General features: G+C 35.3%; 1 protein-coding gene across 2 annotated transcripts in view; it reads left to right on the top strand.

The window, feature by feature from the left end:
* The first annotated feature begins 10,771 nt into the window (after window positions 1-10,771).
* The window catches only part of LOC127850974 (origin recognition complex subunit 3-like), a 42,787-nt gene continuing 26,340 nt past the window's right edge, over window positions 10,772-27,218 (top strand). For both annotated transcript variants that reach the window (XM_052384373.1, XM_052384374.1), the window contains exons 1-8: window positions 10,772-10,894; window positions 11,363-11,405; window positions 19,165-19,256; window positions 21,485-21,623; window positions 22,935-23,095; window positions 24,116-24,226; window positions 26,575-26,717; window positions 27,008-27,167. In XM_052384373.1, coding sequence (XP_052240333.1) covers window positions 10,868-10,894; window positions 11,363-11,405; window positions 19,165-19,256; window positions 21,485-21,623; window positions 22,935-23,095; window positions 24,116-24,226; window positions 26,575-26,717; window positions 27,008-27,167 — 876 coding nt within the window. In that variant the 5' untranslated portion in view covers window positions 10,772-10,867. The remainder of the gene's footprint in view (window positions 10,895-11,362; window positions 11,406-19,164; window positions 19,257-21,484; window positions 21,624-22,934; window positions 23,096-24,115; window positions 24,227-26,574; window positions 26,718-27,007; window positions 27,168-27,218) is intronic.

Here is a 27,218-nt window from a genome sequence, read left to right on the forward strand (position 1 = left end):
GTTTTGCGATGTTTTTTCGTTGATTTCAATTTTAAATACCGCTGTCTGAAGCTAGTTTGATAATCATAAGCAGCCAGGGTTTCTAAAAAGGAGTGATTTTCACGATTGCTTTACATTATTAACTGCCTGCTTATACTTATTCTAGGCCATGGTAATTGACAATAAACAAATTTAGGCGATAAGGTTGAGTATACAATTAAATACTCCTTAATTTATTCGAAATACCTCTTGACATTCTTCACAGCTGCACCCCACCACAACACAAGAGGAGAATCGTACATATATAATCATTTAATATAATAGTTATTCATTTACTTTTTATATTCTCTTCAAAATAATTAACACTAAATATAAGCATACACTTGTTACACTAAATACAATGTCATAATTTATAACATGACATTATACAAACACATGGCGCAACAATATGAATTCCATAAATGAAAATAACACACACATATATATAATCTACAATGACCATTATTTTGTTTTTAGTAAATCGTGCCGGTTATTTTCAACTTTAAATAACAACAAAATAGAAAATAATGTCGAAAATGTATGATTTGTTTGGTCGTTTAAAGTTTCTTCACAATGATGCAAGGCACTTTGAAATCCATGAGAAACCAATACGTCTGGTGGATTCAGTTTTATCAGTTTTTATTTCACATTTGATTTTAAAACATACATATTACTCAGAAAAGAACATGCCTTTGCTTTTTGTCAACCTGTGTAATATTTGACACAATCTCTATTGCAGAATTTGTGTTCGAATTAAATTTTCAATTGTGTTCGTCTATCCCCATTCTTATTGTTGGCAACAGTTTCTGTCAGGCTTTCGTTTCGTCTCGCCGGCACCCAACTTACTCCTAGTGTCCCCTTCTGTATAGCATTTCTTTCTCGTGAAACAGTTTTCTCTTTTTTCTTCCCTTATCCTTTTCCGCTCACTAGTGTCAAATATGTGATTACTGAAAAGAATCATTTTTAATGATAATAATAGATCTACTACTACTACTACTATTACTTCTTCTTCTATTACTACTACTACTACTACTACTACTACTACTACTACTACTACTACTACTACTACTACTACTACTACTACTACTACTACATGTACTACTACTACTACTACTACTACTACTACTACTACTACTACTACTACTACTACTACTACTACTACTACTACTACTACTAATAGTAGTAGTAGAAGTAGTAATAGTAGTAGTAGTAATTGTTGTATTGAAATTATTGAAATTAAATATAAAAAAATATTTTGTCCTCATTATTTCAATTTATCCGTGAATTGTAGAAACACGGATACCACACAGATCCTTCTAAACACGTATACCACACAGATCATATTACTGTAAGAATATTTTTCTTGAATTGTGTTTCGTAAACATATAACATAAACCTGAAAATGAATGCTAAGTAATATAGTGTAAGCTCCGCCCATAACGTTTATTGATTAATTGCACCAGAGGTGATGTTTCTGTATCAAAATAAAATAATGTCCCCACACTGATCCTACCTTTTTCTAACCGTTCAAACGCGCGGTTGCACTTTACTGAAAAAATACTTATTTGTTTTAAAAAATCATGATACCTATAGAAAGCTATCATGAATGAGCGGGCTCTCCACTTTATCCCACTGAAAATGGTGACATATTAAAAAAAAATATCCATAAAAATCTTACCTTCGTGGTATAGGCACCGTGTATATGCCAGCACTACATAAAATAAAACGAGTTAAGTTATTTGTTAGTTAGCTATTTTGCTTAAATATCAATATAAAACTATATTTTATTTATACAACGTGTTAGGCTTGTTGAGAAAACTGTGTAGTCAGATTCTTAAGTTGAACCAGTACATGGTTTTGGTGGTGGGGATAAACACCCAAAAATAAGGATCCCTTTACATTTCCTTTGCAGGGAGAGACCATATCAATGACACCAAAGTCACAACAGAATGATTAATTATCTTAACAAACAACTTTTGCATTTGAATACCAACAAACACTCAAAATCGGAATTATGCAGGTGGAAACAACTGTTAACGTGTCTTCTCAGTTAACTTAATTGAGTCAATGTGTCAATTATGTGGTACAATGAACTAAACGATTACATCTATCGAAACAAGAGGTTCACAAGTGTATTTCCTTGACATCTTTACAAAAAAACGTTCCTATACATTATGTATAGCACTTCTAATCAGATTTTTTAATCGTTTTGCTGTACCTATGGTAATAGTCTACAACACGGTTTTTGGTGTAAGCTTATTTGTTTTAAACCGATATGCATGTGTGTGTTTGTTTGTTTTTTTCATATTTAAGTTAACGTGTGTTGCAGGATTTCAAGAGTAACTTTAAAATCGTTGTTTTGATTACTCTATGCTAGATGTAACTGATTTTTTTTTAATGTATATAGTATGCTGAATTTTACAAGGTTGCATTGCTTATTTGTTACTATTGACGCAAAGAAACAGATTTATCCCTTCTTGAGTTTTGTACCAGCCCAAATTGTAAAGCCGTACGATTCTGGTTCACAGATTCACATAAGCGTGAATATACTCACGATCACGCACTGACACATAACCTGTTGCCAAAGACTCTTCACACTATTAGGGTCGCTATATATCATCAGATGGCTCATGGAAGGTTTTAGGTTCGAATCCCGATCTGACCTTCGTAGGTTAACTTGTGGTTGCGAGGCTGGAAACTGATAGTGTAACAATCTGTTTTGGCCGGGGTTTGGCGCGAACAGTTCAGTTCATTAGGTCATGTGAAACCCTTTAATATGGCCCGTTTGTTGTTTAAATGCTGATTAACATATTAATAAAAAGTTCATTTCCATATTTTTTATACCAGTCTTTACGAACTCTACGTTCTTCTGCTAGGAAATGCCTTAAATAATTAAATTCAAACAATATCTTTATTAAAGTTTTTTGTTAGTTTCTTCTATTAAACATTAATCTTGCTCACTTTTAGGCTTTGCCTTATTTCGTATTAACTTTTAAAATCCATTTATCAATCAGGCATATAATCATACCCAATGCATATTCGGTCTCTTTGTACAATGTTGCTCTCACCTGGTTCCCTCTCGTTACTTTGTAAAATTAACGACAAATACTGATTGCCGTGTAACCTTGGTTGGAGGTTACAATATACCAAAAGATTTCCTACACAAAATCAATGTAAAAGCAATAACTTCAACTAAAAATAAAGTCAAACTTTTGCGCATAGAGACCCCCATAACCATACCTTTTCTTAAAGAGCATTCCAAGTAGCAATGATTTAGACAATAAAAAGGGGGGTCATGCGTTTTGCAAGAAAGAACTCAATGCGAATCAGCGGTCACTGTTTTACAGCCATCAATTTACCAGGTTCGTACCAGTGGATGAGGGTTTCCCGCCATCTGTCAAAGTCTCATGTAGTCTTTAACCTTCAAGCAAATGAGTGAATTTCTGTTAAACATCAATGTTTTCCCTAACACATGCACAAAGAAACATTCTAAAATAAAGTCATGGCAAGTGCCCACACAGAAAATTGTGTCTTCTTATAAATGATGTTCAGGTTTTTAAAGAGTATTGCACTCCCAAAAGATTTAGTATATTGTAACCTGGAAGTGAAGTGCACTTTGATTGGCACTCTGGATCAGCAGACGATTTATTTCATAAATCAATCTCTGGGTTAATAGTCGCCATCTTTCGAACTACTTTCAAAAGTACAACAACAACAATAACAGTAGAAGACAATTTTAATTGCGAAAAGTTGAAAAATTGAGTACATGTGTCACGGTTGTTGAGTGGAATAGTGTTATTTTCAACTGTGTACGAAGCATTTGAACTGGTAGTGGAATAACCGAATTGTTGGTGGAAATGGAATTTAGAAATATATCTAGTAATTCATCATCGTGTAGAATTATCATCAGTATCATTTCTGTGGAACATTGCAATATTCAAAATACAAGTGTTTCATAGCTATGGTGCTTTTGACATAGTTCACTTACCATCAAGACTGAAATGATTCATGCACACAGGTAAAGTAAATAATTGAATTTGTGCAGAATGTTTATTTTTTACAAATTATTATTTAATTTGACCAATTTGTTTTAGATTGATTGCACTGAAACTCAAAGTCTAAAGCTTAGTAAGACACTTAAGACAGTTTTCTGAGAAGAAACAATACTTGTTCAGAGTGTAGCAGGCTCATGCGGCCTCTGGTTTATTTATTTGGCCTCGGCCTTTAACCTGGGTCGCTTTGATTTCAGGTGTTTAGCCCCCATATCAACAAGGCTCTCGACCCTATATGTAGTTATTCATATTGTTTAAAGATTTTGAGAACCCTCACTCGGTGCCAGTGGGGATAAAACAGGGACCTTCTTATAGCTAGATGAGTGCATCAAATATGCCAGCAACACTTTATAATCAATAACTTTATAATTGATGATTCTGTTCTTTTAACTACATTACTAATTTACCAAAACAATTTGAAACACATTTTTATGCCCCCAAAGGATGGCATATATTGATCGCACTGTCCGTCTGTCTATCCGTCACACTTTGCATTTAGGTTTCGAAAAAATGCTCATAACTTCTATGTCGCTTCAGATGTAACATTCATATTATTTGGTATGCATGTGTATATGGACAAGGCCTCCCGATACACACACAAATGTTGACCCCTTTGACCTTGAGCTTAGGGTCGGCGTTTAGGTTTTGAAAAATGCTCATAACTTCTATTAAAGCGTTTACCGGGGGCGTATGTCATCCTACGGAGACAGCTCTTGTTTTTGCTACTGTCCTCTGCACAAACCATGATATATCTGCATATATGCATCCAACCAAATCAGTAAAACTATTTGTCACTTAATTACAGTAAACTTATTGCATGTTAACTTTTCAACAATTATATATATACATGTATATATAATTATATATAACAGATCTTGAAAAAAACACACATCAAACTTCAAGTTGTTTTAGTAAATTATAGGCTTTAATTGGTATTGTGACATTGACACCACTCATGCATGCGACTATACAATTATACAACTATGGAACACATTATTTATGAGAAATTCAAATACATCAACATATCGTCTCAGATTTAAGGCAGATAATCAAGTGCTTTTTGCTGCCATTTTTACTATTACACATTTTTTCATTTTATGTTATGATGCATTGATCTTGTTTCTAAATTAACCAAGCAATCATGTTAAACTTTTGAAGAAAGATGTTGTCGGATAAATATAGAAAATATAATCACTACAAAGTGAACAAAATTCAGTTGAATACTGTGACCAACAAAGACTTGCCAAAGAGCAATTCAGATCATGATTTAAATTAAATACAAGTAATATGAAAGTCTGCCTATTGGATCCCAGTTAAGACTCATTTGTCAAATCTGCACATTAATTTTCCCTTAGCCATGTAGAATTGGGGACTAAATACCATCAAGTCATGTAAAAAGGAGCAGGGTATAGCACGTTGCTATTGATCTCTTGAGCTTTCACATGAATTTTACGGGTAATTTTCATACAACAAATGATATTATATAGTGTAATGATAAAGCATTATGAGCACAAATTATATCTCTTACTAGTGGTGCAAAAATCATTTAAGTGTCACATTTCAAAAGAAAATTTATATAAAAAGGTATTATTAATTGTTAAAACGTTATAAAAGGTTATTTCAATTCACTAAAGCATTTAATTACAAGAACAAGTGCATTTTATGTCCATTACAATACATGTAACAGTATTGGCATTGTATTTATCTGCATTTGATGTGCATTTAATACACTTAAAAATGCAGACAATACACACTTCTAACAGAAACAAATGTAATTTTTTTCTGCATTTTTCCAGCATTAATACTCTTCAAGTGTATTTTTTATCATCCCAAATACACTTTACCAGGAAAAGGTATGTTAAAATGCATTTTTAGTTTGTTTTAAGTATATTTTCAAATGCATTAAGACACTCTTTTTCTTTTGCAAAAAATGATGAACAAAAACTTGAAAATATTTAATATACTAAAGTGTAGTAATAATTTAAGTTTTGTATAAGCATCAAAAACAGTGTCAAATTCATACCAGTGCCTATTTAGTAGCAGTAGGCCTTATATGGTCTACTTGTGGTAGAAATAATGCATTTTGTATAATACAACATACATAAATTTAAAAATATAGCTGCCCATACAGTTCAATACAATGTTCAATTAACTACACTATGCAAAGTTGAAATATGACATCAAGCTTGGAATAATCTTTTCAATAATTAATAATATGCTGTTTTAATTTATAAGTTAAATAGACACTTGCATATAAAAACTGATTTTTCATCAAAACTAAATGTTTAATTTGATTTTTAGCTCCACTGGCCAAAGGTCCTGTGTCCATCGTGCATCCATGCATAAACTTTTCCTTGAAACATCTTCTCCTAAACTACTGGTCCAATTCTGATGAAATTTCTTAGGAATGTTCCTGGGGTGAACCTCTTTCAAATTTGTTCAAATTATGCCCCTGGGGTCAAATTTGATTCTGCCCTGGGGGTCACAAAATTGAAAAATTTGAAAAATTGCTTAAATAAGGCCTATTTTGTGAAAACTTAAAAAATCTCCCGTCCATAACCATTGGGCTTTGGGCTATCAAATTTGGTATGTACAGACATCTAATAGTCCTCTACAAAATTTGTTCAAATTATACCCCTGGGGTCAAATTTGACCCTGCCCCGGGGGTCACAAAATTGAACATATGCTTATATAGGGTATATTTTGTGAAAACTTTACAAATCTTCTCGTCCATAACCATTGGGTCTAGGGTACCAAATTTGGTATGTAGTGGCATCTTATAGTCCTCTACCAAGTTTGTTCAAATTATGCCCCTGGAGTCAAGTTTGACCTTGCCCCGAGGGTCACAAAATTGAACATATGCTTATATAAGGCCTATTTTGTGAAAACTTCAAAAAATTTCTTGTCCATAACAATCCGGCCTAGGGCTATCAAATTTGGTATATAGTGACATCTAATAGTCCTCTACCAAATTTGTTCAAATTAAATCCCTATGGTCAAATTTGACCCTGCCCCAGGGGTCACAAAATTGAACATACGCTTATATGGGGCCTATTTTGTGATAACTTTAAAAATCTTGTTGTCCATAACCATTTGGCCTAGGGCTACCAAATTTGGTATGTAGTGACATCAAATAAACCTCTACCAAATTTGTTCAAATAATGCCTCTGGGGTCAACTTTGACCCTGCCCCGGGGGGTCACAAAATTGAATAAACACTTTTAAAGCGCCTATTTTGTGAAATATTTAAAAATCTTCTTGTCGAAAACCATTTGGACTATGGCTTCCAAATTTGGTATGCAGTAACATCTTATAGTCCTCTACCAAGTTTGTTCAAATTATGCCCTTTGGGTCAAATTTGATCCTGACCCGCATGTCACAAAATTGAACATTAAATACGCTTATATCTTGCTTATTTTGTGAAAACTTTAAAAATATTCTTGTCCTTAACTCTAGGACCTAGGGCTACCACATTTTGTATGTAGTGAGATATAGTAGTCCTCTACAAAGTTTGCTCAAATTATGCCCCTGGGGTTAAATTTGACCCAGCCTAGAAGGTTACAAAAGTGTACATGTGCTTAAATAGGGCCTATATTTAAGTATTTGCACATGCAGAGAAATTTGTTTCAGCCTTTGTTCAGCAGTGGAGTGATACAGGTCCATCATGGCTTTCTTGTTTAAATACTCAAAAAATGAAACCGTGTTCATGCTTGCATGAACACAGTTTATAAATGCTGTCAGAATTATAAAATATGCAATTACTATAAATACAAATGCCAGGGAAAAGTGCTTTTTTTTACTAAAAAATTCGAATGAATATTACAATAATGCATTCTGAATACTTGAGTATGTAATTAACAGTTTTGTCTGAGAAAATCACTAAATTTTATATATTTATTCAAATTCACATAAATCATATTTCAAAAACACATAATTACTTCAAATCCTTTCACACAATACTGAAAAAAATGCACAGTTTCTGATTGTTATTTATTCTTTATTAATTTATACATGTACCATTTTTTAATCGTGATGCATCCTCACTTGTATAAAGCACATCTTAATCTGTTTTAACAATTATAATATAAAGATTAAGGCTGACTCAGTAAAATAATAATCCATGATTTCTGCAGTACTTGCAGACAAACTAGGAATACTGCTGTGATATTATCTATCTATCTAATGGGATATTAATTTGGCTTCAATAGAAAAAAATCAAAGCATACACATGTATAAAATGTGTATGTATATATCAGTTAAACTTAAATTGATTGACAATCGATAAAAAGACATTATAATATATGTATATATATATATATATATATATATATATATATATATATATATATATATATATATATATCCTTGTAAAACTAAAAATTAAATATGTATGTTTCTATTACATCATTTAGGACTTTTATTTTCAGACAAAGTAGAATGAAGCTTAAAACAGTATCCAATTGTAACAGTCAATTTTGGGAAAATCAACCTTATAATTATTTTCTGTGTTGGCCAATGTCATAATTGGTATAAAATGTATATTGAACTGGAAGTTTTCTTTATTTTAAATGATAACATTTGCTTGGTCAGCCATAGTTGTCACAATCAAGTGGTCTTTTTACACTGTAGTTTTCTCACTGACTATGGGTTTGTTCTGAGAATGAGCCACACAAAGAATCTTTGGGGAGATGAGTTGTCAATTTTATGTTTATCAGTCTTTCATAATCCAGTATACCTGTAAAAAGGGAATTTGTAACTAATAGTCACACAATATACACAATTAAAATTGTATGCATTTAGATTTATTTAGTACTGCACATTAATCATTTTCCAAAAATATGTAGCAACATTACATTATATAATGCTGCAATACTAAAGTAATTTACTAATTAAAGGTCGCTGATGTGTAATGGATGTGCAGGGTTCGACATTAACTTTTTTTACAGCAAGACCGTCGGACCAGCTTCTCTTAAAATGTACTAGCCCGAGCCTGATGTCTACTAGACCATAAATGACATAGCAAATAAACACAATTGTGTCATGTAACTGTTTAATCAGGATTTATCAGTAAATAATCAGTGAACACCAGATTTTTTTTATGCATAGAGTAAAACAATAAAATAACCCTTTTTTTGCTTTTCTTCGTCAAATTCAAGCCATGGGAACTGACTCAATTTTCCATCTAGGATAAAATTGACGTTTTCGTGTTTCTTCATATTTACGTTTCGTGTCAGTTAAGCGTCGGATTCTTTTTTATTTACTGATTTGTCGGACAAAAATACGAACTTGAACAAAGCCATTCTTTAAATTACATTATCTTGTCTGCTACGCAAAAATGTTTACATTGACGATACTGATTTTTGATAGAAGTCGTAAAATCATGCTCTACAGTTTAAAGACACTGCAGAAAATCATTAATATTCATGACAACTTGACCAATTGAAACAAGCAATTTCTGCAGGAAGCTCTCCTTTGCGTCTAAAAATAGCGATGAATCATGTGAATGCTGCGCGTTTATTTAAATATACTAGTTTTGTTTTAATGTAAATAACGGATACAAGAGTAATTTTAAACATTAAAAGTAAAGGTTTTCACAGCAGTTATTTATAGTTATATGAATCAGTATAGATTTTTTTTTAAATTTATGTACGACCAGTCGGACAAGCTAGCCCGCAGTTTTACAAGCCCGACCACCGATCTTACTAGACAATGTCTGTCGGACGTGCCTAAGTGTCGAACCCTGATGTGGTGTCCACCTAATGATCTGGAGGTCACTGGTTTGATCCCCAGTGTGGGAGCATTCTTAAGAAATCTCCAAGAGACACCCAAGTACTGGTTCTAGGCCCAGGAAACCAACTCAAGAGCATTTCACATACATGTACGTAGTTAGTACTTTAAATTTAATCGAACTAAAAATGGGTTAAAACTAACAACTGAAACCCTTATTAATACATTTTATTTTGAATCAAGCAAATGTGCAAATTCATTAAAAATAATGAGTAAAATTTAAAAATTCTACTTTAAAGTAATCATGATAATTTAGATCATTTTCAGAATATTTAATGATGATAATGATACAATTATATATTCCCTAAATGATAAAAATAAAACATGTAATGTTAATTTATGAAAAAAAACGTTTTAATTTTATCAATATCATGGTAATAACAACTAGATACAGGCAATTAGATCAGAAACGTGCATTAAGTATATTAATGAACAACCCAGACATTTGTAGTGATTTATGGTCACTATTTTATTAACGTTCTATACATGACCTGTCATAAAAGGTATTTTTTAGCCAGTACTACAATCGGCAATGATAGTCTGTATTGCATACATATTCCAACGTCTATTATCGATTCGCTTCCTCAAACTGAACAAATATTTAATGTTTACATCGCGAAACGTAATGCATCTAGTTTCACTTTCGGTTTGGTTGGTTTTGTAAACACCGTAATTTCATCTTAAAAATTGGATGATAGGGTGATTAAATAATAATGGAAAAGTAAATCACTTGGATAATAGGTCAAAATGCAACACAAATGAACGTTAATAGTGCTATTAATATCAAAGTTTCGGTAAAAAGTTTGGCGCTAGTTCAACGCGCATCGTATACAGCCTCATAACAATAGACTGACAACCTTTTGGGTAGTAAAGTAGTAATACAAGGCAATATGGCGACCGTTAGCCACGAGGCCTATCTTACGGAGGAATCCGAGATAGCCGATGTATCACGATTGTTTGATTGGCTATTGTTGAATACTCTTCAAATCAAAAAGATCTGCGGGAAAAAAAATGAACACTGCTGGTTCGGTTTCAAAGGTTATTTTGGCGAATTATTTCATTTTTTAGAACAAGAATTAGACCTAAATATATATATATTTTTTATGGTGTTCACATGACTTAGTCTAATAAGGTATAAGCATGTTTCATGCCTCAGTTCTCATACCATGATGAATGTCATGACTTTCGGATATTCAACATTTCGGAAATTATGCTATAACAACATTATGTTTACAAGTAGAATTATCATTAAGCATTATACATTTCCATCATCACCAGCATCTAATCTGCACATAGAATAGAGTAACTATTCTGGTCAATAGATATTGTTCCAGTTTTCACGTTTGTTCATTAATTCTATACATCGTGTATTGGGGACATTGGATTTTTCTCAGAAAATCCCATTGCACATTTACCATTAGCTTGTCGTCTTCTGCTTATTTATTTCCCTGTTTAGTTTTCAGAGTTGTATGCATTAATATTAAAAATTACATACATCATTTTCAGGGCTGCTTTGCATTTAAAGGCAAGAAAAAACAGGCAAATGTTGGTGAGTATGACAATAATAAATTTACACTACCAGCATACATGCCAGACGTCCCGATTTCAGCCGGACAGTCCCGCTTTTGGGCCCTTTGTCCCTACGTCCCGATATGAGCCAATTTGTCCCGACATTCGTTAAAAACGATGTAAGGTCTATAAGTTCCCCATAAAATTCGCTTTTCAAGCTCTTTCTGGTTAAAACTTACCATCACTAATCCCTTTATTGCCCCCAATTTACAACCCACTTGTACTACTTGAGTGCACCAGTGTTGTTTTTGACACCTTATCAGCGATTTCAGGGGTGGCGAAATCAAATGTCCGAGGTGCCCGAGTCGTACATTTGCTTGTCTGGGCAACTGATATTTTTCAATTAAGTTGTCCGTGGACAACAAGTTTTTTAAAGTCGGGTCCAGGTATACAAAGAAATACATTGTATTAAAGCCGTAATTAAGTTTTACAAAACCGGATGTTGACACGCGATTACATTGTCAGTGCTAGTTGCGGAGCAATCAAGCTAAAATACGGGCACTCTCCTGCGCAGTGATCTCCCTTATTCTATAAGAGACCGGGAGCATGCCGCATTTTCAACATTCGGCCCGACTGTTAGACAGTGTACAGACTGGTTTCTTAATATTTACAATCAGACGGAAATAACAAGTATCAAACTAAGATAATCAAAACACGGTCTACCTTGTTATTTCAGACGACTTTAATGGTAAAGATGGAACATTTTGTTTTTTTAAACATTCAACAACAGAGAAGAAACACGAAGCTTTGAGCAGTCCACCTCCCAAAAATTCTAAGAAAGATTATGATAAAAAATATGATCTTAGTAAACGCGCCAGAACTTTTAAAAAAACTTGGCTAACAGATTTTCAATGGTTACCAGTTGATGATAATCAAATTGCTACCAGTAGCGGTGCAGAGCCTCAGTCTGATGAGGTCGACATATTGGACTAGTTTAATTTGTTAAGATAACGATGTACTTATGTTCAACACGTGTTTTAAGAACACTAGCTTTGCAAGATTAAAAGTTTGACAAAGTCTTTATATTGTTTATAATATACTGTTATAATGAATGTACCATTGAAATACAACTATAAACAAAACAAGCAAATCATACTTATTTTGATATATTCCACATTATTTTACATTAATCAATAAATGCGTTTATAATTTATATAAACATTAACAGACAAGTGTATTTCAGCAACGGACAAGTTAAATTTCCTAAATAGTTGTCCGTGGACAAGTATAGTTTTTTGAGATTTTGCCACCCCTGGATTTATTTGCAACTTATCGATTTAATCAGCATTCACACCATGGTGTTTTTATGATAGGAGTCGCTAATTGCTATCCAAAGATGTATCGTACAGAAATAAACGCCGCCTGCATTTGTATTTCATGGCCCAATCAAGTACAACAAAAATATTATCCTGTGTATTATACAACCCAAAGTTATAAAACCTGTCAAAACACCGATTTTGTACATCAAACAAATTGAATGCGGTCCAATACACATTGATGTTTCTCACAAATTACCTCTCGTTTTCGATGGATTTTCAGAAAATAGTTTGTACATATTGCATCAAACTAAATTAAGAGTTAATTTACGATTGGTTGAATAAGAATAGTGCTCTATGCGCTCACATCGTGTCACACGATTTACATAGGTTCAAGGGGATATCCCTGCACCAATTGGTCAAATCGAGGCAAACGGGAACACCCCACATTTCAGTTCATGGAGTGTGTTTACTTCTGGAAAATGGAGAACGTATGCGTTCACGAAATTCTGAACACACATTTATCATCATTGGGCAGAAATTAAGAGTTTTTGTAAGTAATATACTGATTACTGACTAAAGAAAAGATGAAATGATTGATCGTTTTAGGTGTCCCGCTTTTTGGTCAAATGTCCCGACAATTTTTAAGGAAAGTCCCGATTTGGACCTGAAAAATTCTGGCAGGAATGCTACCAGTCTATCTAATTATCTATCTATACTGTCTAAATCCCCTTGCTGGTATGATTGACAGTCTGTCCCAAAACATGTCCAAGCCCAAGGTTATACAATTTCCCATCAGAGTTTTCAGACTATACATGCTACCCCCTGGTCAAAGTCTTTTTGGGTTAAACAATATTTCTCCCCATTCATTTCCAAGTCCACCTTTAAAAACTTTACAATAAATGCCAGAAAGAAACCAAGAGAGGTATGCGCAAAGCTAAATAGACTCATATTAGCAAAATAATAGAAGAGAGCTTCAAAAACAACTCAAAACCGTTTCAGAACTACAGGAAAGGGGACAATTTAGGAACAGTTCCCCTATTAGAGCATGGACACCTCATCACAGCAAAGGCAAAGCAGAAATACTAATAAACAGTTCCAGTTCTGTTTTCACCTCGGATGACATAAACCAGCAAATTCTTCAGCTAAGCAGCAGGGTAAATGACAACATCCCTCCTTTACATATAAGTGCGGATGGTGTACTCATGCTGCTGAATAACATCAAAGTCCGTAAAGCAGCTGGTTCTGATGAACTCCCAAACAGATTACTGCAAGCCTGTTTTGTAGAGACAACATCAGCCATTACGGCCATGTTCCAGAGGTCAATAGACACTGGCAAGCTTCCAAAGGATTGGAGAGACGCAAACATTGCCCCAGTCTTTAAAAATGGAGATCGCCACCCACCAGGGAACAACAGACATTCTAGAGCATAATTATCCCCACGCTTTTTGAAAAACGTGGGGATATTGTGGTTATCTCCGCCGTCTGTCTGTCCGTCCGTCCTGGCCACTATCTCCTCCTACAGTATAAGCACTAGAACCTTGAAACTTCCACACATAGTAGCTATGCGCATATGTGCGACCCTGCGCTATTTGGAATTTTGATCTGACCCCTGGGTCAAAAGTTATGGGGTTGGGGTGGGGCCAGGTAAGAGATTTTCACTCATTTTTTTATGTTATTTTACAATAATTTCTTCATTTCTACACTCATTTACTTCAAATTGATACTGAACATCTCTTATGACAATGCGGTCGATCTCAACTATGCATGGCCCCATTACCAACCCTGGGGCACCCCGCCCACATAGACCACACCCACCCAAAATTGCCTTTTACTATAACTTCTTCATTTCTACACTGATTTACTTCAAATTGATACTGAACATCTCTTATGACAATACGGTCAATCTCAATTATGCATGGCTCCATTACCAATCCTGGGGCGCCCTCGCCCACATAGACCATGCCCACCCAAAATTGCCTTTTACTATAAATTCTTCATTTCTACACCGACTTACTTCAAATTGATACTGAACCTCTCTTATGACAATACCGTTAATCTTGACTATGCATGGCCCAATTATCAACCCTGGGGCGCCCCCAGGGTCAAACATGCGATGTGGGGATATGTGTCGGCCTCTGCCGCGCCATTTCTAATTATTATATGTCGCCATATACTAAACAACCTGGACAAGAACAATGTATTAACAAACCGTAATCCAGCGCTTCCGTGAGCTTTTAAAAGTTTGAAGTCCTGACTTCAAATCCTAAAATTTTGGATGTCTCAGACATACATTTTTAAGTCGCACTTTTATTTCAGAATTTTAAGATACGTACATATTCCAACTCTACCCATTACCCGATAATCCAGCATTATTACGATTGCTATTTTCAAAACCAAAGTAGGGCCAATATTGACATCTGCAAATGTCCGCCAGTTTACGCAAGTGCATATACAAATTGAATTGTGGGATGGGGGAACTCCCATTTAACAAGCGTTAATCACGTGACGCAATTTGAGAGCATAGAGTACTGGTCATATTTAGTAATTACAACAACTCAACAACTGAATTTTTAATGTTACATGTACCTCCTTTCAGAAAAGTTTGCGTGGGTTAAAGCGAATTTTGGAGTATAAAAAGGCGTCTTTCTTTAAATTTTACTGAGAACAATTCATTCCGAATTGCGATATAACTTGTCAGGTCATTCATGCATGTAGGCCAATATGTATGCATAGTTTGGCAATCTCAAAACACGTTATTTAACTACTTATTATGCCCCCCTTCTAAGAAGTGGGGGTATATTGTTGTGCACATGTCTGTCCATTGAATCGTTTCCGGATGATAACTCAAGAACGCTTACGCCTAGGATCATGAAACTGCATAGGTACATTGATCATGACACGCAGATAACCCCAATAGATTTTCAGGTCAAAGGTCACGGTGACTTGACACAGAAAAATGGTTGTCCGAATGATAACTCAAGAACGCTTACGCCTAGGATCATGAAACTTCGTAGGTACATTGATCATGACTCGCAGATGACCCGTACAGATTTTCAGGTCACTAGGTCAAAGGTCAAGGTCACGGTGACTCGAACCAGTAAAATGGTTTCCAGATGATTACTCAAGAACGCTTACACTTAGGATCATGAAACTTCATAGATACATTGATCATGACTTGCAGATGACCCCTGTTGAATTTTCAGGTCACTAGGTCTAAGGTCAAGGTCACGGTGACTAGAACCAGTAAAATGGTTTCCGGATGATAACTCAAGAACGCTTACGCCTAGGATCATGAATTTTCATAGGTACATTGATCATGACTTGCAGATAACCCCAATAGATTTTCAGGTCACTAGGTCAAAGGTCAAGGTCACAGTGACTTGACACAGAAAAATGGTTTCCGGATGATAACTCAAGAACGCTAATGCCTAGGATCATGAAACTTCATATGTACATTGATCATGACTCGCAGATGACCCCTATTGATTTTCAGGTCACTAGGTCAAAGGTCAAGGTCACGGTGACTTGAACCAGTAAAATGGTTTCCAGATGATAACTCAAGAACGCTTACGCTTAGGATCATGAAACTTCATAGGTACATTTATCATGCCTCGCAGATGACCCCTATTGATTTTCATGTCACTGGGTCAAAGGTCAAGGTCACGGTGACTCGAACCAGTAAAATGGTTACCGGATGATAACTCAAGAATGCTTACGCCTAGGATCATGAAACTTCATAGGTACATTGATCATGACTCGCAGATGACCCCTATTGATTTTCAGGTCACTAGGTCAAAGGTCAAGGTCACGGTGACTCGAACCAGTAAAATGGTTTCCAGATGATAACTCAAGAACGCTTACGCTTAGGATCATGAAACTTCATAGGTACATTGATTATGACTCACAGATGACCCCTATTGATTTTCAGGTCACTAGGTCAAATGTCAAGGTCAAGGTGACTCGAACCAGTAAAATGGTTTCCAGATGATAACTCAAGAATGCTTACGCCTAGGATCATGAAACTTCATAGGTACATTGATCATGACTCGCAGATGATCCCTATTGATTTTCAGGTCACTAGGTCAAGGTCAAGGTGACTGGAACCAGTAAAATGGTTTCCGGATGATAATTCAAGAACGCTTACGCCTAGGATCATGAAACTTCATAGGTACATTGATCATGACTCGCAGATGACCCGTATTGATTTTCAGGTCACTAGGTCAAAGGTCAAGGTCACAGTGACAAAAAACGTATTCACACAATGGCTGCCACTACAACTGACAGCCCATATGTGGGGCATGCATGTTTTACAAACAGCCCTTGTTGCATTATGTGTTATGGACGTTGATATAACAAAATATATTATTCAATTTCGGTATTTTCGAATGGGTATACTTAAACGTGTTATTCGAAATTATTTCCAGATTTTATTATTCACGGAAAGTTAAGAAAATTCTACCAACAAATAAACATTTCTCGTGTAATTAGACTTCATGTACAACATCACGTCATTCTTCCTCGGGGAAAGCGTGGACTTAAATATTTTATTGCTGAATAAAAGCTTTGTAGCGCAGTGGTCTCTTATATTATTGTATACAGCTTCACGTAGGGTCGGCGTGTATTCGGCTGCCTGGCGCTGATTGACTGATGCGCTTACCAAGGAGAATTTCATTGACAGCTGGATAAATCAATATTGGCCACTCGCTGAGAAATTCATTGATAACAGTAAATCTTAGGCGGAGTTAACGGTCTGAATAACCTGATGTACTGTCGACATTTGTACGTGTTGTGTATTAGGAAATAGCGTACATGCGGATTATCGGATGTCCAAGGGACTTTCACCATTTGCATAATGGAAGTAAGACTGCCGTTTTTGGGCGTAATTTACGCCAGGACGTCCACTAAAGGAAGCGCTGTTCATCATGGCTCCCGCTCAGGATAATCTTGTGAAACCCAACTTGTTTTCACAGCCCATGTCCTGCTCAGACAATGACCAGAACAAACAGGATGACACCATTATCCTTGATTTCAGTACGCCTACTGCTGAAGCCTGATAACCAGGGCATCCACAGTCCACTACTTAAATGGATATAACACTTCCTCACTCAACGTGAAGTGTGCGAGGTGGTTGAAGGTGATAAATCCCGTCATAGCTGTATGATCTGGCTTCCCACAAGGCACAGTGTTAGGGCCCCTGCTGTTTCTCTTTCATATTAATGATCTACCAGAAAGAGTGAAATCCCACATCTGGCTTTTTGCAGACAACTGCCTGCTGTATAGAGCCATCAACTCAATTTAAGACCACCAAATTCTACAAGAAGACCTTGTCAATCTACTAAAATTGGGCACAGGTTTGGGGAATGCGGTTTAACTCCAAAAAAATTCTATCTTCTCTATTCAAAATTGAAATCTCCCTTCTTCTACACCATTGACATCACAATTCTCAAAAACGTCTAAGAGAATCCATACTTAGGTATTACTTTCTCCAATGACTTAAAATGGAAAACCCAGATCTCAAACATAAAAAACAGGAAAATCTACACTAGGCTACCTGAGTCGTAACCTCAGATACTGCCCCCCAAAGATGCCGGCAAGCCCCATTCTAAGCGCTCATCCGTTCCAAACTGGAGTATGGGAGTGAAGTGTTTGACCCATACCAGCAAGGTGACATAGACAAGCTAGTGCGAGTCCAGCGATCTGCGACAAGCTTTATTACTAAGGTTTATAAAACAGACAAGATGGATGCGTATCAGCCATGCTGGACAAACTAAGCATTGATTAAGACCAAAACACACTATTAGGGCTAAGAAGTTTAAAGACTACATCCATCAAAATATAGTGTTAAATTCAGTGAACAGTAACCCTAAGTGCTTTCAGCCACTACACACTAACAGTGATAATTTTAAATTCTCGTTCTTTCGTAACCATTCTTGACTGGAATTTACTCAGTGAAAGCACTCTGAACTCATCTATTGAGTGTTTTAAGGCCGCAACATCAGCAAAAATGGTACATTTGCCTAGCTCATATTAACTTCATGCACTCCCCGTTGAATAAAAGCCAATCCTGGTCACTTCAACGGACTGAGAATTAAAGAGAAACTTTATATGCAGTTTATTCTGTACATAACTAGTCTTTTTATTACTTTTTTGATTAAATATCTGTAACTTTGCCATTAATTGATGGATTTGATAATATCATTTTACAAATGTAAACCATCATAAAGAAGACATACATTGTATCACATGTAACATCTCTATTATCTATCAAAGTGACTCACAGATGTTTAACGCCAATTTTGAAAACAAAAGTGGAATTTGGGGTTATCTTTGTAGTATCAACATATGTCTTGTTTTCTTTACAAACACATGCTCTCAGGTTGGTTGTACAAATGAATTGAGATGAATGCAGCACACAAAAAAAGAAACTAAAAATAATTGTTATATTAATTTTATAAATATGAATTTTGTGTTGTTTTGCAGATGAATATTTGCCAGAAAGCAAAAATATTGCTGTAAAGAAATGTCATCAACGGTTCAACCAGATGTGGGAAGAGGTGTATACACAAGTACAGGTAGGTGAATTCACTCATGACCATAAATCACATAAAACCAGTCAAGCTTCTTTTGGTCATGTTTCTTCCAAGAATAATTAGATCCTCATGCTAGGCATAAAACTCAGCTCAATTCTTTCTTGGAACAATCTTTATCTAATGTTGCAGGAAACAAAATAAACCTACATTGTATTATTATGCTCCCCAAAAAATTTCGGGGAGCATATAGTTGCCAGTTTGTCCTTCCTTCCTTACTTACTTCCTTACTTCCTTCCGTCACACTTTTGTTACAGTTGCTCATAGCACCTTCAATACTTTAACGATCTCTTTCATAAGTGGCATGTAGGTACCTTGCATGGACCTCTACCTTTTGATGAGGTTTGAGGTTAAGGGGTCAAGGTCAAGGTCACCGAAGCTAATAATAGATTTTTCCATCACACTTTTGTTACAGTTTCTCATACCACCTTCAATACTCTACCAATCTCTTTCATTTTTGGCATGTATGTACCTTGCATGGACCTCTACCTTTTGATGAGGTTTGAGGTCACTGGGATCAAGGTCACAGAGGCTAATAAAAGATTTTTCCGTCACACTTTTGTTACAGTTTCTCATAGCACCTTCAATACTTTACTGATCTCTTTCATATTTAGCATGTAGGTACCTTGCATGGACCTCTACCTTTTGATGAGGTTTGGGGTCACTGGGGTCAAGGTCACTGAGGCTAAAAATAGATTTTTCCGTCACACTTATGTTACAGTTTCTCATAGCATCTTCAATACTTTACCGATCTCTTTCATATTTTCACCTTCAATACTTAACTGATCTCTTTCATATTTGGCATGTAGTACCTTGCATGGACCTCTACCTTTTGATGAGGTTTGAGGTCACTGGGGTCAAGGTCAAGGTCACTGAAGCTAATAATAGATTATACCATCACACTTTTGTTACAGTTTCTCATACCACCTTCAATTCTTTACTAATCTCTTTCATTGTTTGCATGTAGGTACCTTGCATGGACCTCTACCTTTTGATGAGGTTTTAGGTCACTGGGGTCAAGGTCACTGAGGCTAATAATAGATTTTTCCGTCACACTTTTGTTACAGTTTCTCATAGCACCTTCAATACTTTACTGATCTCTTTCATATTTGGCATGTAGGTACCTTGCATGGACCTCTACCTTTTGATGAGGTTTGAGGTCACTGGGGTCAAGGTCATCGAGGCTAATAATAGATTTTTCCGTCACACTTTAGTTACAGTTTCTCATAGCATCTTCAATACTTTACCGATCTCTTTCATATTTTTCATATTTGGCATGTAGGTACCTTGCATGGACCTCTTTCTTTTGATGAGGTCACTGGGGTCAAGGTCACTGAGGCTAATAATAGATTTTTCCGTCATGCTTTTGTTACAGTTTCTCATAGCACCTTCAATACTTTACTGATCTCTTTAATATTTGGCATGTAGGTACTTTGCATGGACCTCTACCTTGTGATGAGGTTTGAGGTCACTGGGGTCAAGGTCACAGAGGCTTATAATAGATTTTCTTTCATGCTTTTGTTACTTTACCGATCTCTTTCATATTTAGCATGTAGGTACCTTCCATGGACCTCTACCTTTTGATGAGGTTTTAGGTCACTGGGCTCAAGGTCACCAAGGCTTATAATAGATTTTCTGTCACGCTTTTCTTACAGTTTCTCATAGGGCCTTCAATACATGTACTTTACCGATCTTTTACATATTTGCCATGTAGGTACCTTGCATGGACCTCTTCTTTTTAATGAGGTTTGAGGTCACTGGGCTCAAGGTCACCGAGGCTATTAATATATTTTCTGTCAGGCTTTTGTAACAGTTTCTCATAGCACCTTCAATACTTTACCGATCTCTTTCATATTTGGCATGTAGGTACCTTGCATGGGCCTCTACCATTTGATGAGGTTTGAGGTCACTGGGGTCAAGGTCACCGAGGCTAATAAAAGATTTTTTTAGGTGGTAATTTACACATAGATTGACAAAGTGCATCATCGGGGAGCATCCGTCAGTTTTACTGATATTCTTGTCATTTTTGTTTCTATAAATCTACATATTTTTCTGATAGCAAAAAAATATTATATTTGTTAATCTGTTGCTTGAACGAATAGTAAAATTTAGAATAAAAAATAAATTCCCAAACTTTAATAACAATTCCATTTTTAAAGTTTTTGTGCTTTTACAGCAAATGTATTATGTTTCACACCTCCATTATATTGCAGATTCTGCAGTCAGACTTCAACAGCAATATTTTTGATGAGCTGTTGAAATTTGCAGAGAATTCCCACACTGGGTTTAGTCTCGAAGGACGTGATACAAAAAAACTCCTGGTTGAAATACCAGCTGTGGCCTTAGTTACGGGTACCTTAGTTGTCCTATTTCCACTGTCAGGGGTGTTAAAAAATCTGTGAAGATCTATTCTTAATTTCAAGAGGCCCCAAGTTTCATTTTTGTTACAGTCAGCCGTACCAATACATGATTTTTATACAACAAAAGTTCAAATATCTAGCAGTTTTAAAAAAAAAAAGGAAAATAAATGGTATCAATGTGAAAATAGTTTATTTAGGCCTAAACAAAAAATTAGTTTCCAATTACCAACTGACTATATTTTAACCTTTTATCTGAGTAATAGCCATGTTGCTAATTGTCCACTGTTGAATATACATATATTAGTAGATTTTTCTGTGTTCTTATGTGTCTTGGCTTTTGTCCTTAGAAAATGGCAGTTTTTCACAAATTTGAGAAGTTTGCAACTAAAATTTTCACAATATAAAGAAATTTGCGACTCAAACAATTAACAGTTTGTGACTTGTTTGTTTTTTTTTAAGAATATTAGGGGGACGAAGACCGCTTCTCCGTTTTAGCAGTTATAATTCTATGGTGTAAAATTTGCAATTAAATGACGCTTACTATCTCAATGAAACTTCTTCTTGTAAAATTGACAAAGTATTCAGGAAAAGTGCTGCTATTTTTTGTGTGTATTTTTGTTTTGACTTATTTAATTTATTTTAATGCCCCCACATCGAATGATCGGGGGCATATTGTTTTTGGCCTGTCTGTCTATCATTCTGTCCCAAAACTTTAACCTTGGTTAAAGTTTGATAACTTTTGCAATATTGTAGAAAGCAACTTCATATTTGGCATGAATGTGTATCTCATGGAGCTGCACATTTTGAGTCATGAAAAGTCAAGGTCAAAGGTCAAATATCATTGTATTTTTCTTTCCTAAAACTTTAACCTTCGTTAAAGTTTGGTCATAACTTTTTGAATATTGATTATAGCAACTTGATATTTGGCATGCATGTGTATCTCATGAAGCTGCACATTTTGAGTGGTGAAACGTCAAGGTCATCTTTCAAGGTCAAAAGTCAAAAAATACAATCCAAGGGAAGTAATAAGCTTTAAAAGGGAGATAATTTTTAAACCTGCCAAATGATATATTGAAATTTTATTTCAACGCTTAAGTAAAGCGGTGCAATAGGGGGCATTGTGTTTCTGACAAACACATCTCTTGTTTAACTTGGAAGTTGTTTTCATAGAATTGAATTTTCAAATCATATTTAGTAATTGTTAAGCAGATTGTTGTATATATATACATTTCACTCCATGAGCAGTATTTAATTGCAGTATATCAAATGTTTTTTAGTATGGCATGTATCTTTTTCTTTTCAGGGGTGAATACCCCAGACCACAGCACTATGTTTGCAAACCTTGTGTCCATGCTGCGGGAAAGAGTTACTCCCCTTGTCACTATCCTGAAATCAAAGGACTGTCAGAATGTGAAGAGCATCCTCAGTAGAACTTTAACTCAGCTTATGGACAGCCATTGTGTTGTAAGTCATTAGTTGTAATTACTTTCCCCGGTCACTATCCTTGAACTCAAAGACTGTCAAAATATAAAGGGTAATAAGGGTATGGTCAGTAGAAATTTTTGTGAGCTTATGAACAGCAATTATTTAGTGTGTCCCTTTATTGTAGTTTTCTTCACTCTTGGAATGATCCTGAAATCAAAACGTGAACAAATAATTTGTGCTTTAAATACTCTCATAAACAATCCTTGTTTGCAAAGATAACTAGTATTGTAATACTCCTTAAAATCTGGATTGTATAGAACATAGTGTCATAATACTTAATAAAAAGTTAATGATGTTTTTGACAAATATTTTTTCTGAATTTCCATGTTGGAAGGTACATTGGTTCATTTTGTCATTCTCCTCAAAAATGAGAGAAAGCCAGTGTTTAGGGATATTTCTCTAAAATTAACCAAATCAATGTAAGGATTTATAATTTGAGCCTACTGGTGTGAAATGTATCCAACATTCAGGTCTTTTTAGCTCACCTGAGCATTGCTGTAGACCTCACCCTGTGTCTGGGTTGTGCAATGTTTGTCGTGCCGTGTGTTTCAATAAGCTTATTGCCTCTCTAGAGTCCACATTTTCATTGAATCTTGATGAAACCTGGTCAGAATGTGTACATGTATCTGGACAATATCTGAGTTAGCATTGGGTCACATTCATTAAAAAAACTAGGCTGCCAGTTCAAATCTTAGAACAACTCTGTTACCTTTCAAGAGGTCGTGTATATGACTCAGTCTGGATAAAAAAACAATCACTTTGTTTTTATTTAAGGTATGAAAAATATTCCAAGGTAAATTTAAAATTTGGCAAAAAATTGCTTCTGTTTAAAAAATTGCGTAAGGGGCCTTTCTCTTAAGGGAATGGGCCTATAAAAAGGCCACTCCTAAAAAAAATGAAAAAGCCCTGATATTGAGAACTTTCAAAGCCCGGGTAACAAAGCTGTGCTAAGAAATATGTTATCTGAATTTATTAATTGCTGTATTTGCATCTTTTTAGGCAGACTTTGACGATGAGGATGAAGATGGCACAGCTGTAAATACCGTTAATACCAAATCTCTACCCTTGACTCTGTCTTCACTTGCAAAATGGTATCGAAACAAATTCTTGGTAAGTAGTTTATAACACCCTGCCTTTCCATAGGCACAAACTTGTCGGCTGGCTTACTCCTACTCCTTATACTTTGTCACTATTGAGACAAATTCTTGTTTCAAACTATTATCAACATCATTTATTTCATGAATAATAACTGAATAGTTTAGAAATAGTAAAGTGCATACAGTATAAGGCAATGTTAAGAGCGAAAATATTAAAGGTTTTAAGGGATATATTTAAGTACCATATTTTAAATGCTGGTTGATCAGTAGACTATATTTATGTTTTTGTGAGCCTCTATGTGAACATTGTTCATAACTGGTATTTATTATTGTTCTGTTCAAAGAAGTGGGAGGATAAAGCTTTGTACCTGTCCCTCGGTCAACTGGTCGGTCAATCAACCATTTGTTTCCATAGGATAATCATAACTAGAGAATGCTTTGAAATTGTCTATTTAATTTGGGGTAAACATGTCAAATTTCAAAGTCACGGAGGCTAGCATAGTGTCATTAATACTTTTTTGTTTCCTCTCAATATTAAAATGACACATTTATATAAGATCTTTACTGGCCAATCGGTTTTGATGGTTACTTGGGATCACTGGAAAACACCTATCAATTTTGAGGTCAACAAGTCAATTATTTAGATCACAGGGGCTTATAACATGAAATATAGACTTTTTCTTGTCTGCATCGTATCTAGGGAAAACTTTGAACAATTATCATGCAAATGGGTGTTATGGAAACTTGATTTTGAGGTCAAGAGGTAACAAGGTCTTGTCACAGACAATTACTTTCAACATTATGTGTAGAAACACCTTTTCCTTCCATAGTCTTAAATTTTCTGCTGGTAACTTGGGCGGAAACGAAAACAAACTATTGATTTTGGGGTCAAAAGGTCAAATATACATATCATCAAGGCTTGTGACATAAAATACATTTCTGAATAATATACATTGTATAGATAAAGTTTACACTTACCATAACTTAAATAAGTTTGAAGTTACTTGAAATGGAACATGCTTATTGATTTTGAGGTTAACAGGTAAAAGGTCAAAGTCACAAGGACATACAATATTTAAACACTTCTTACCATTTGCACATACTGGATACTTAGCTGCACATAGGGGTATACATTTTTTTTAAACATCTTGTGTTGTTATCAAATTTTATGAAGATTGTTATTGGCTTATTTTCAATCAGATTAAAAACAGTAAACGGCCAGATTGCCTCTTGAACTAAAGAGTATCGGGACTTCAAATATCTAAAATTCATTTGTTCATCCTACCTCAACCCAGATTTTTATTTTCTTTCTTGTTGCCTAGAGAAAGCATGCCTTTTCCATAAGCTGCTCTAGTTTGTATAAATAAATGATAAGATTCTGGTTCTTTTTATGTCCCCCACTATAGTAGTGGGGGACATATTGTTTTTGCCCTGTCTGTTGGTTGGTCTGTTGGTTGGTTGGTTGGTTTGCGCCAACTTTAACATTTGCAATAACTTTTGCAATATTGAAGATAGCAACTTGATATTTGGCATGCATATGTATCTCATGGAGCTGCACATTTTGAGTGGTGAAAGGTCAAGGTCATCATTCAAGGTCAAAGGTCAAATATATGGGTCAAAATCGCTCATTTAATGTACACTTTTGCAGTATTTCAATATTCAAGATAGCAACTTGATATTTGGCATGCATGTGTATCTCATGGAGCTGCACATTTTGAGTGTTGAAAGGTCAAGGTCATCCTTCAAGGTCAGAGGTCAAAATTATGTGGACAAAATCGCTCATTTTATGAGTACTTTTGCAATATTGAAGATAGCAACTTGATATTTGGCATGCATGTGTATCTCATGGAGCTGCACATTTTGAGTGGTGAAAGGTCAAGGTTATCCTTCAAGTTCAGAGGTCAAATATATGTGGCCCAAATCGCTTATTTTATGAATACTTTTGCAATATTGAAGATAACTCGATATTTGGCATGCATGTGTATCTCATGGAGCTGCACATTTTGAGTGGTGAAAGGTCAAGGTCATCCTTCAAGGTCAAATTTATGCGTCAAAATTGCTCATGTAATGTCACTTCTGCAATATTGAAGCTAGCAATTTTGTATTTGAAATGCATGTGTATCTCATGGAGCTGCACATTTTGAGTGGTGAAGGGTCAAGATCAAGGTTATCCTTCAAGGTCAAACGTCATATAGGGGGACATTGTGTTTCTCAAACACATCTTGTTTGATTATATATTTTCGAGAAAACACACAGAATTCAAATTAAATGTCAATCAAACTGGCAAATGTGAAAATACAGACCTAAGCAAGAGTAATGGCCTTGCATCAAAGCCAGATCAGCCAGTTCTTGATTTTGTAGGACCAGCCCTCATCTCCCAAAAAGCGCAAGTCTGTTGATGGGAAGTGTTTTGAACACAAAGCACTGCCTCCAGTTGTAATAGTGATGGAGGACTTTGAAAACTTCTTGCCCAAGGTCGTCCAGGACTTCCTGCTTATTTCAAGGTGAGATTCACACAGGGTATCTTCCAAATGTCAGAGTGAAGATAGGCTGAATTTCCTCCAGAAGGGGAGAAATGTAATTATATACAATGTAGTACCAAATTTCAAAGTATTATTTACAAAATACCCTTCGGTATTCAAGGCATTGTTATTTATGTAATGTCAAATTTTTTATGTTACAAGAAAATGTACTTGTTTAAGGTGTAAATAAGCACTAAATTGCATCAATTTGAAGAAGTGACTTTTCAGGTAAAACATGTGATCACACTGAAAGCGAAATATCTGTTTTACAGTAACTACATATCTCACCTGCCCCTGGTGTTTATATTTGGCATCGCCACGTCTGTGTCAGCGATACACCGCCTCCTGCCCAATGAAGTATCCTCCCTGCTGTGCATGGAAAAGTTTCAGGCCCCTCCCTCCACTGAATACCTCACCCTAGTAATCAACCAGGTTGGTTACATACCAGTAATATTATAACATCCGTGAACAATTGATCTTTCA

This window comes from Dreissena polymorpha, chromosome 11 (genome assembly GCF_020536995.1).
Source record: "Dreissena polymorpha isolate Duluth1 chromosome 11, UMN_Dpol_1.0, whole genome shotgun sequence".
In the NCBI taxonomy this organism is placed as follows: Eukaryota; Metazoa; Mollusca; class Bivalvia; order Myida; family Dreissenidae; genus Dreissena; species Dreissena polymorpha.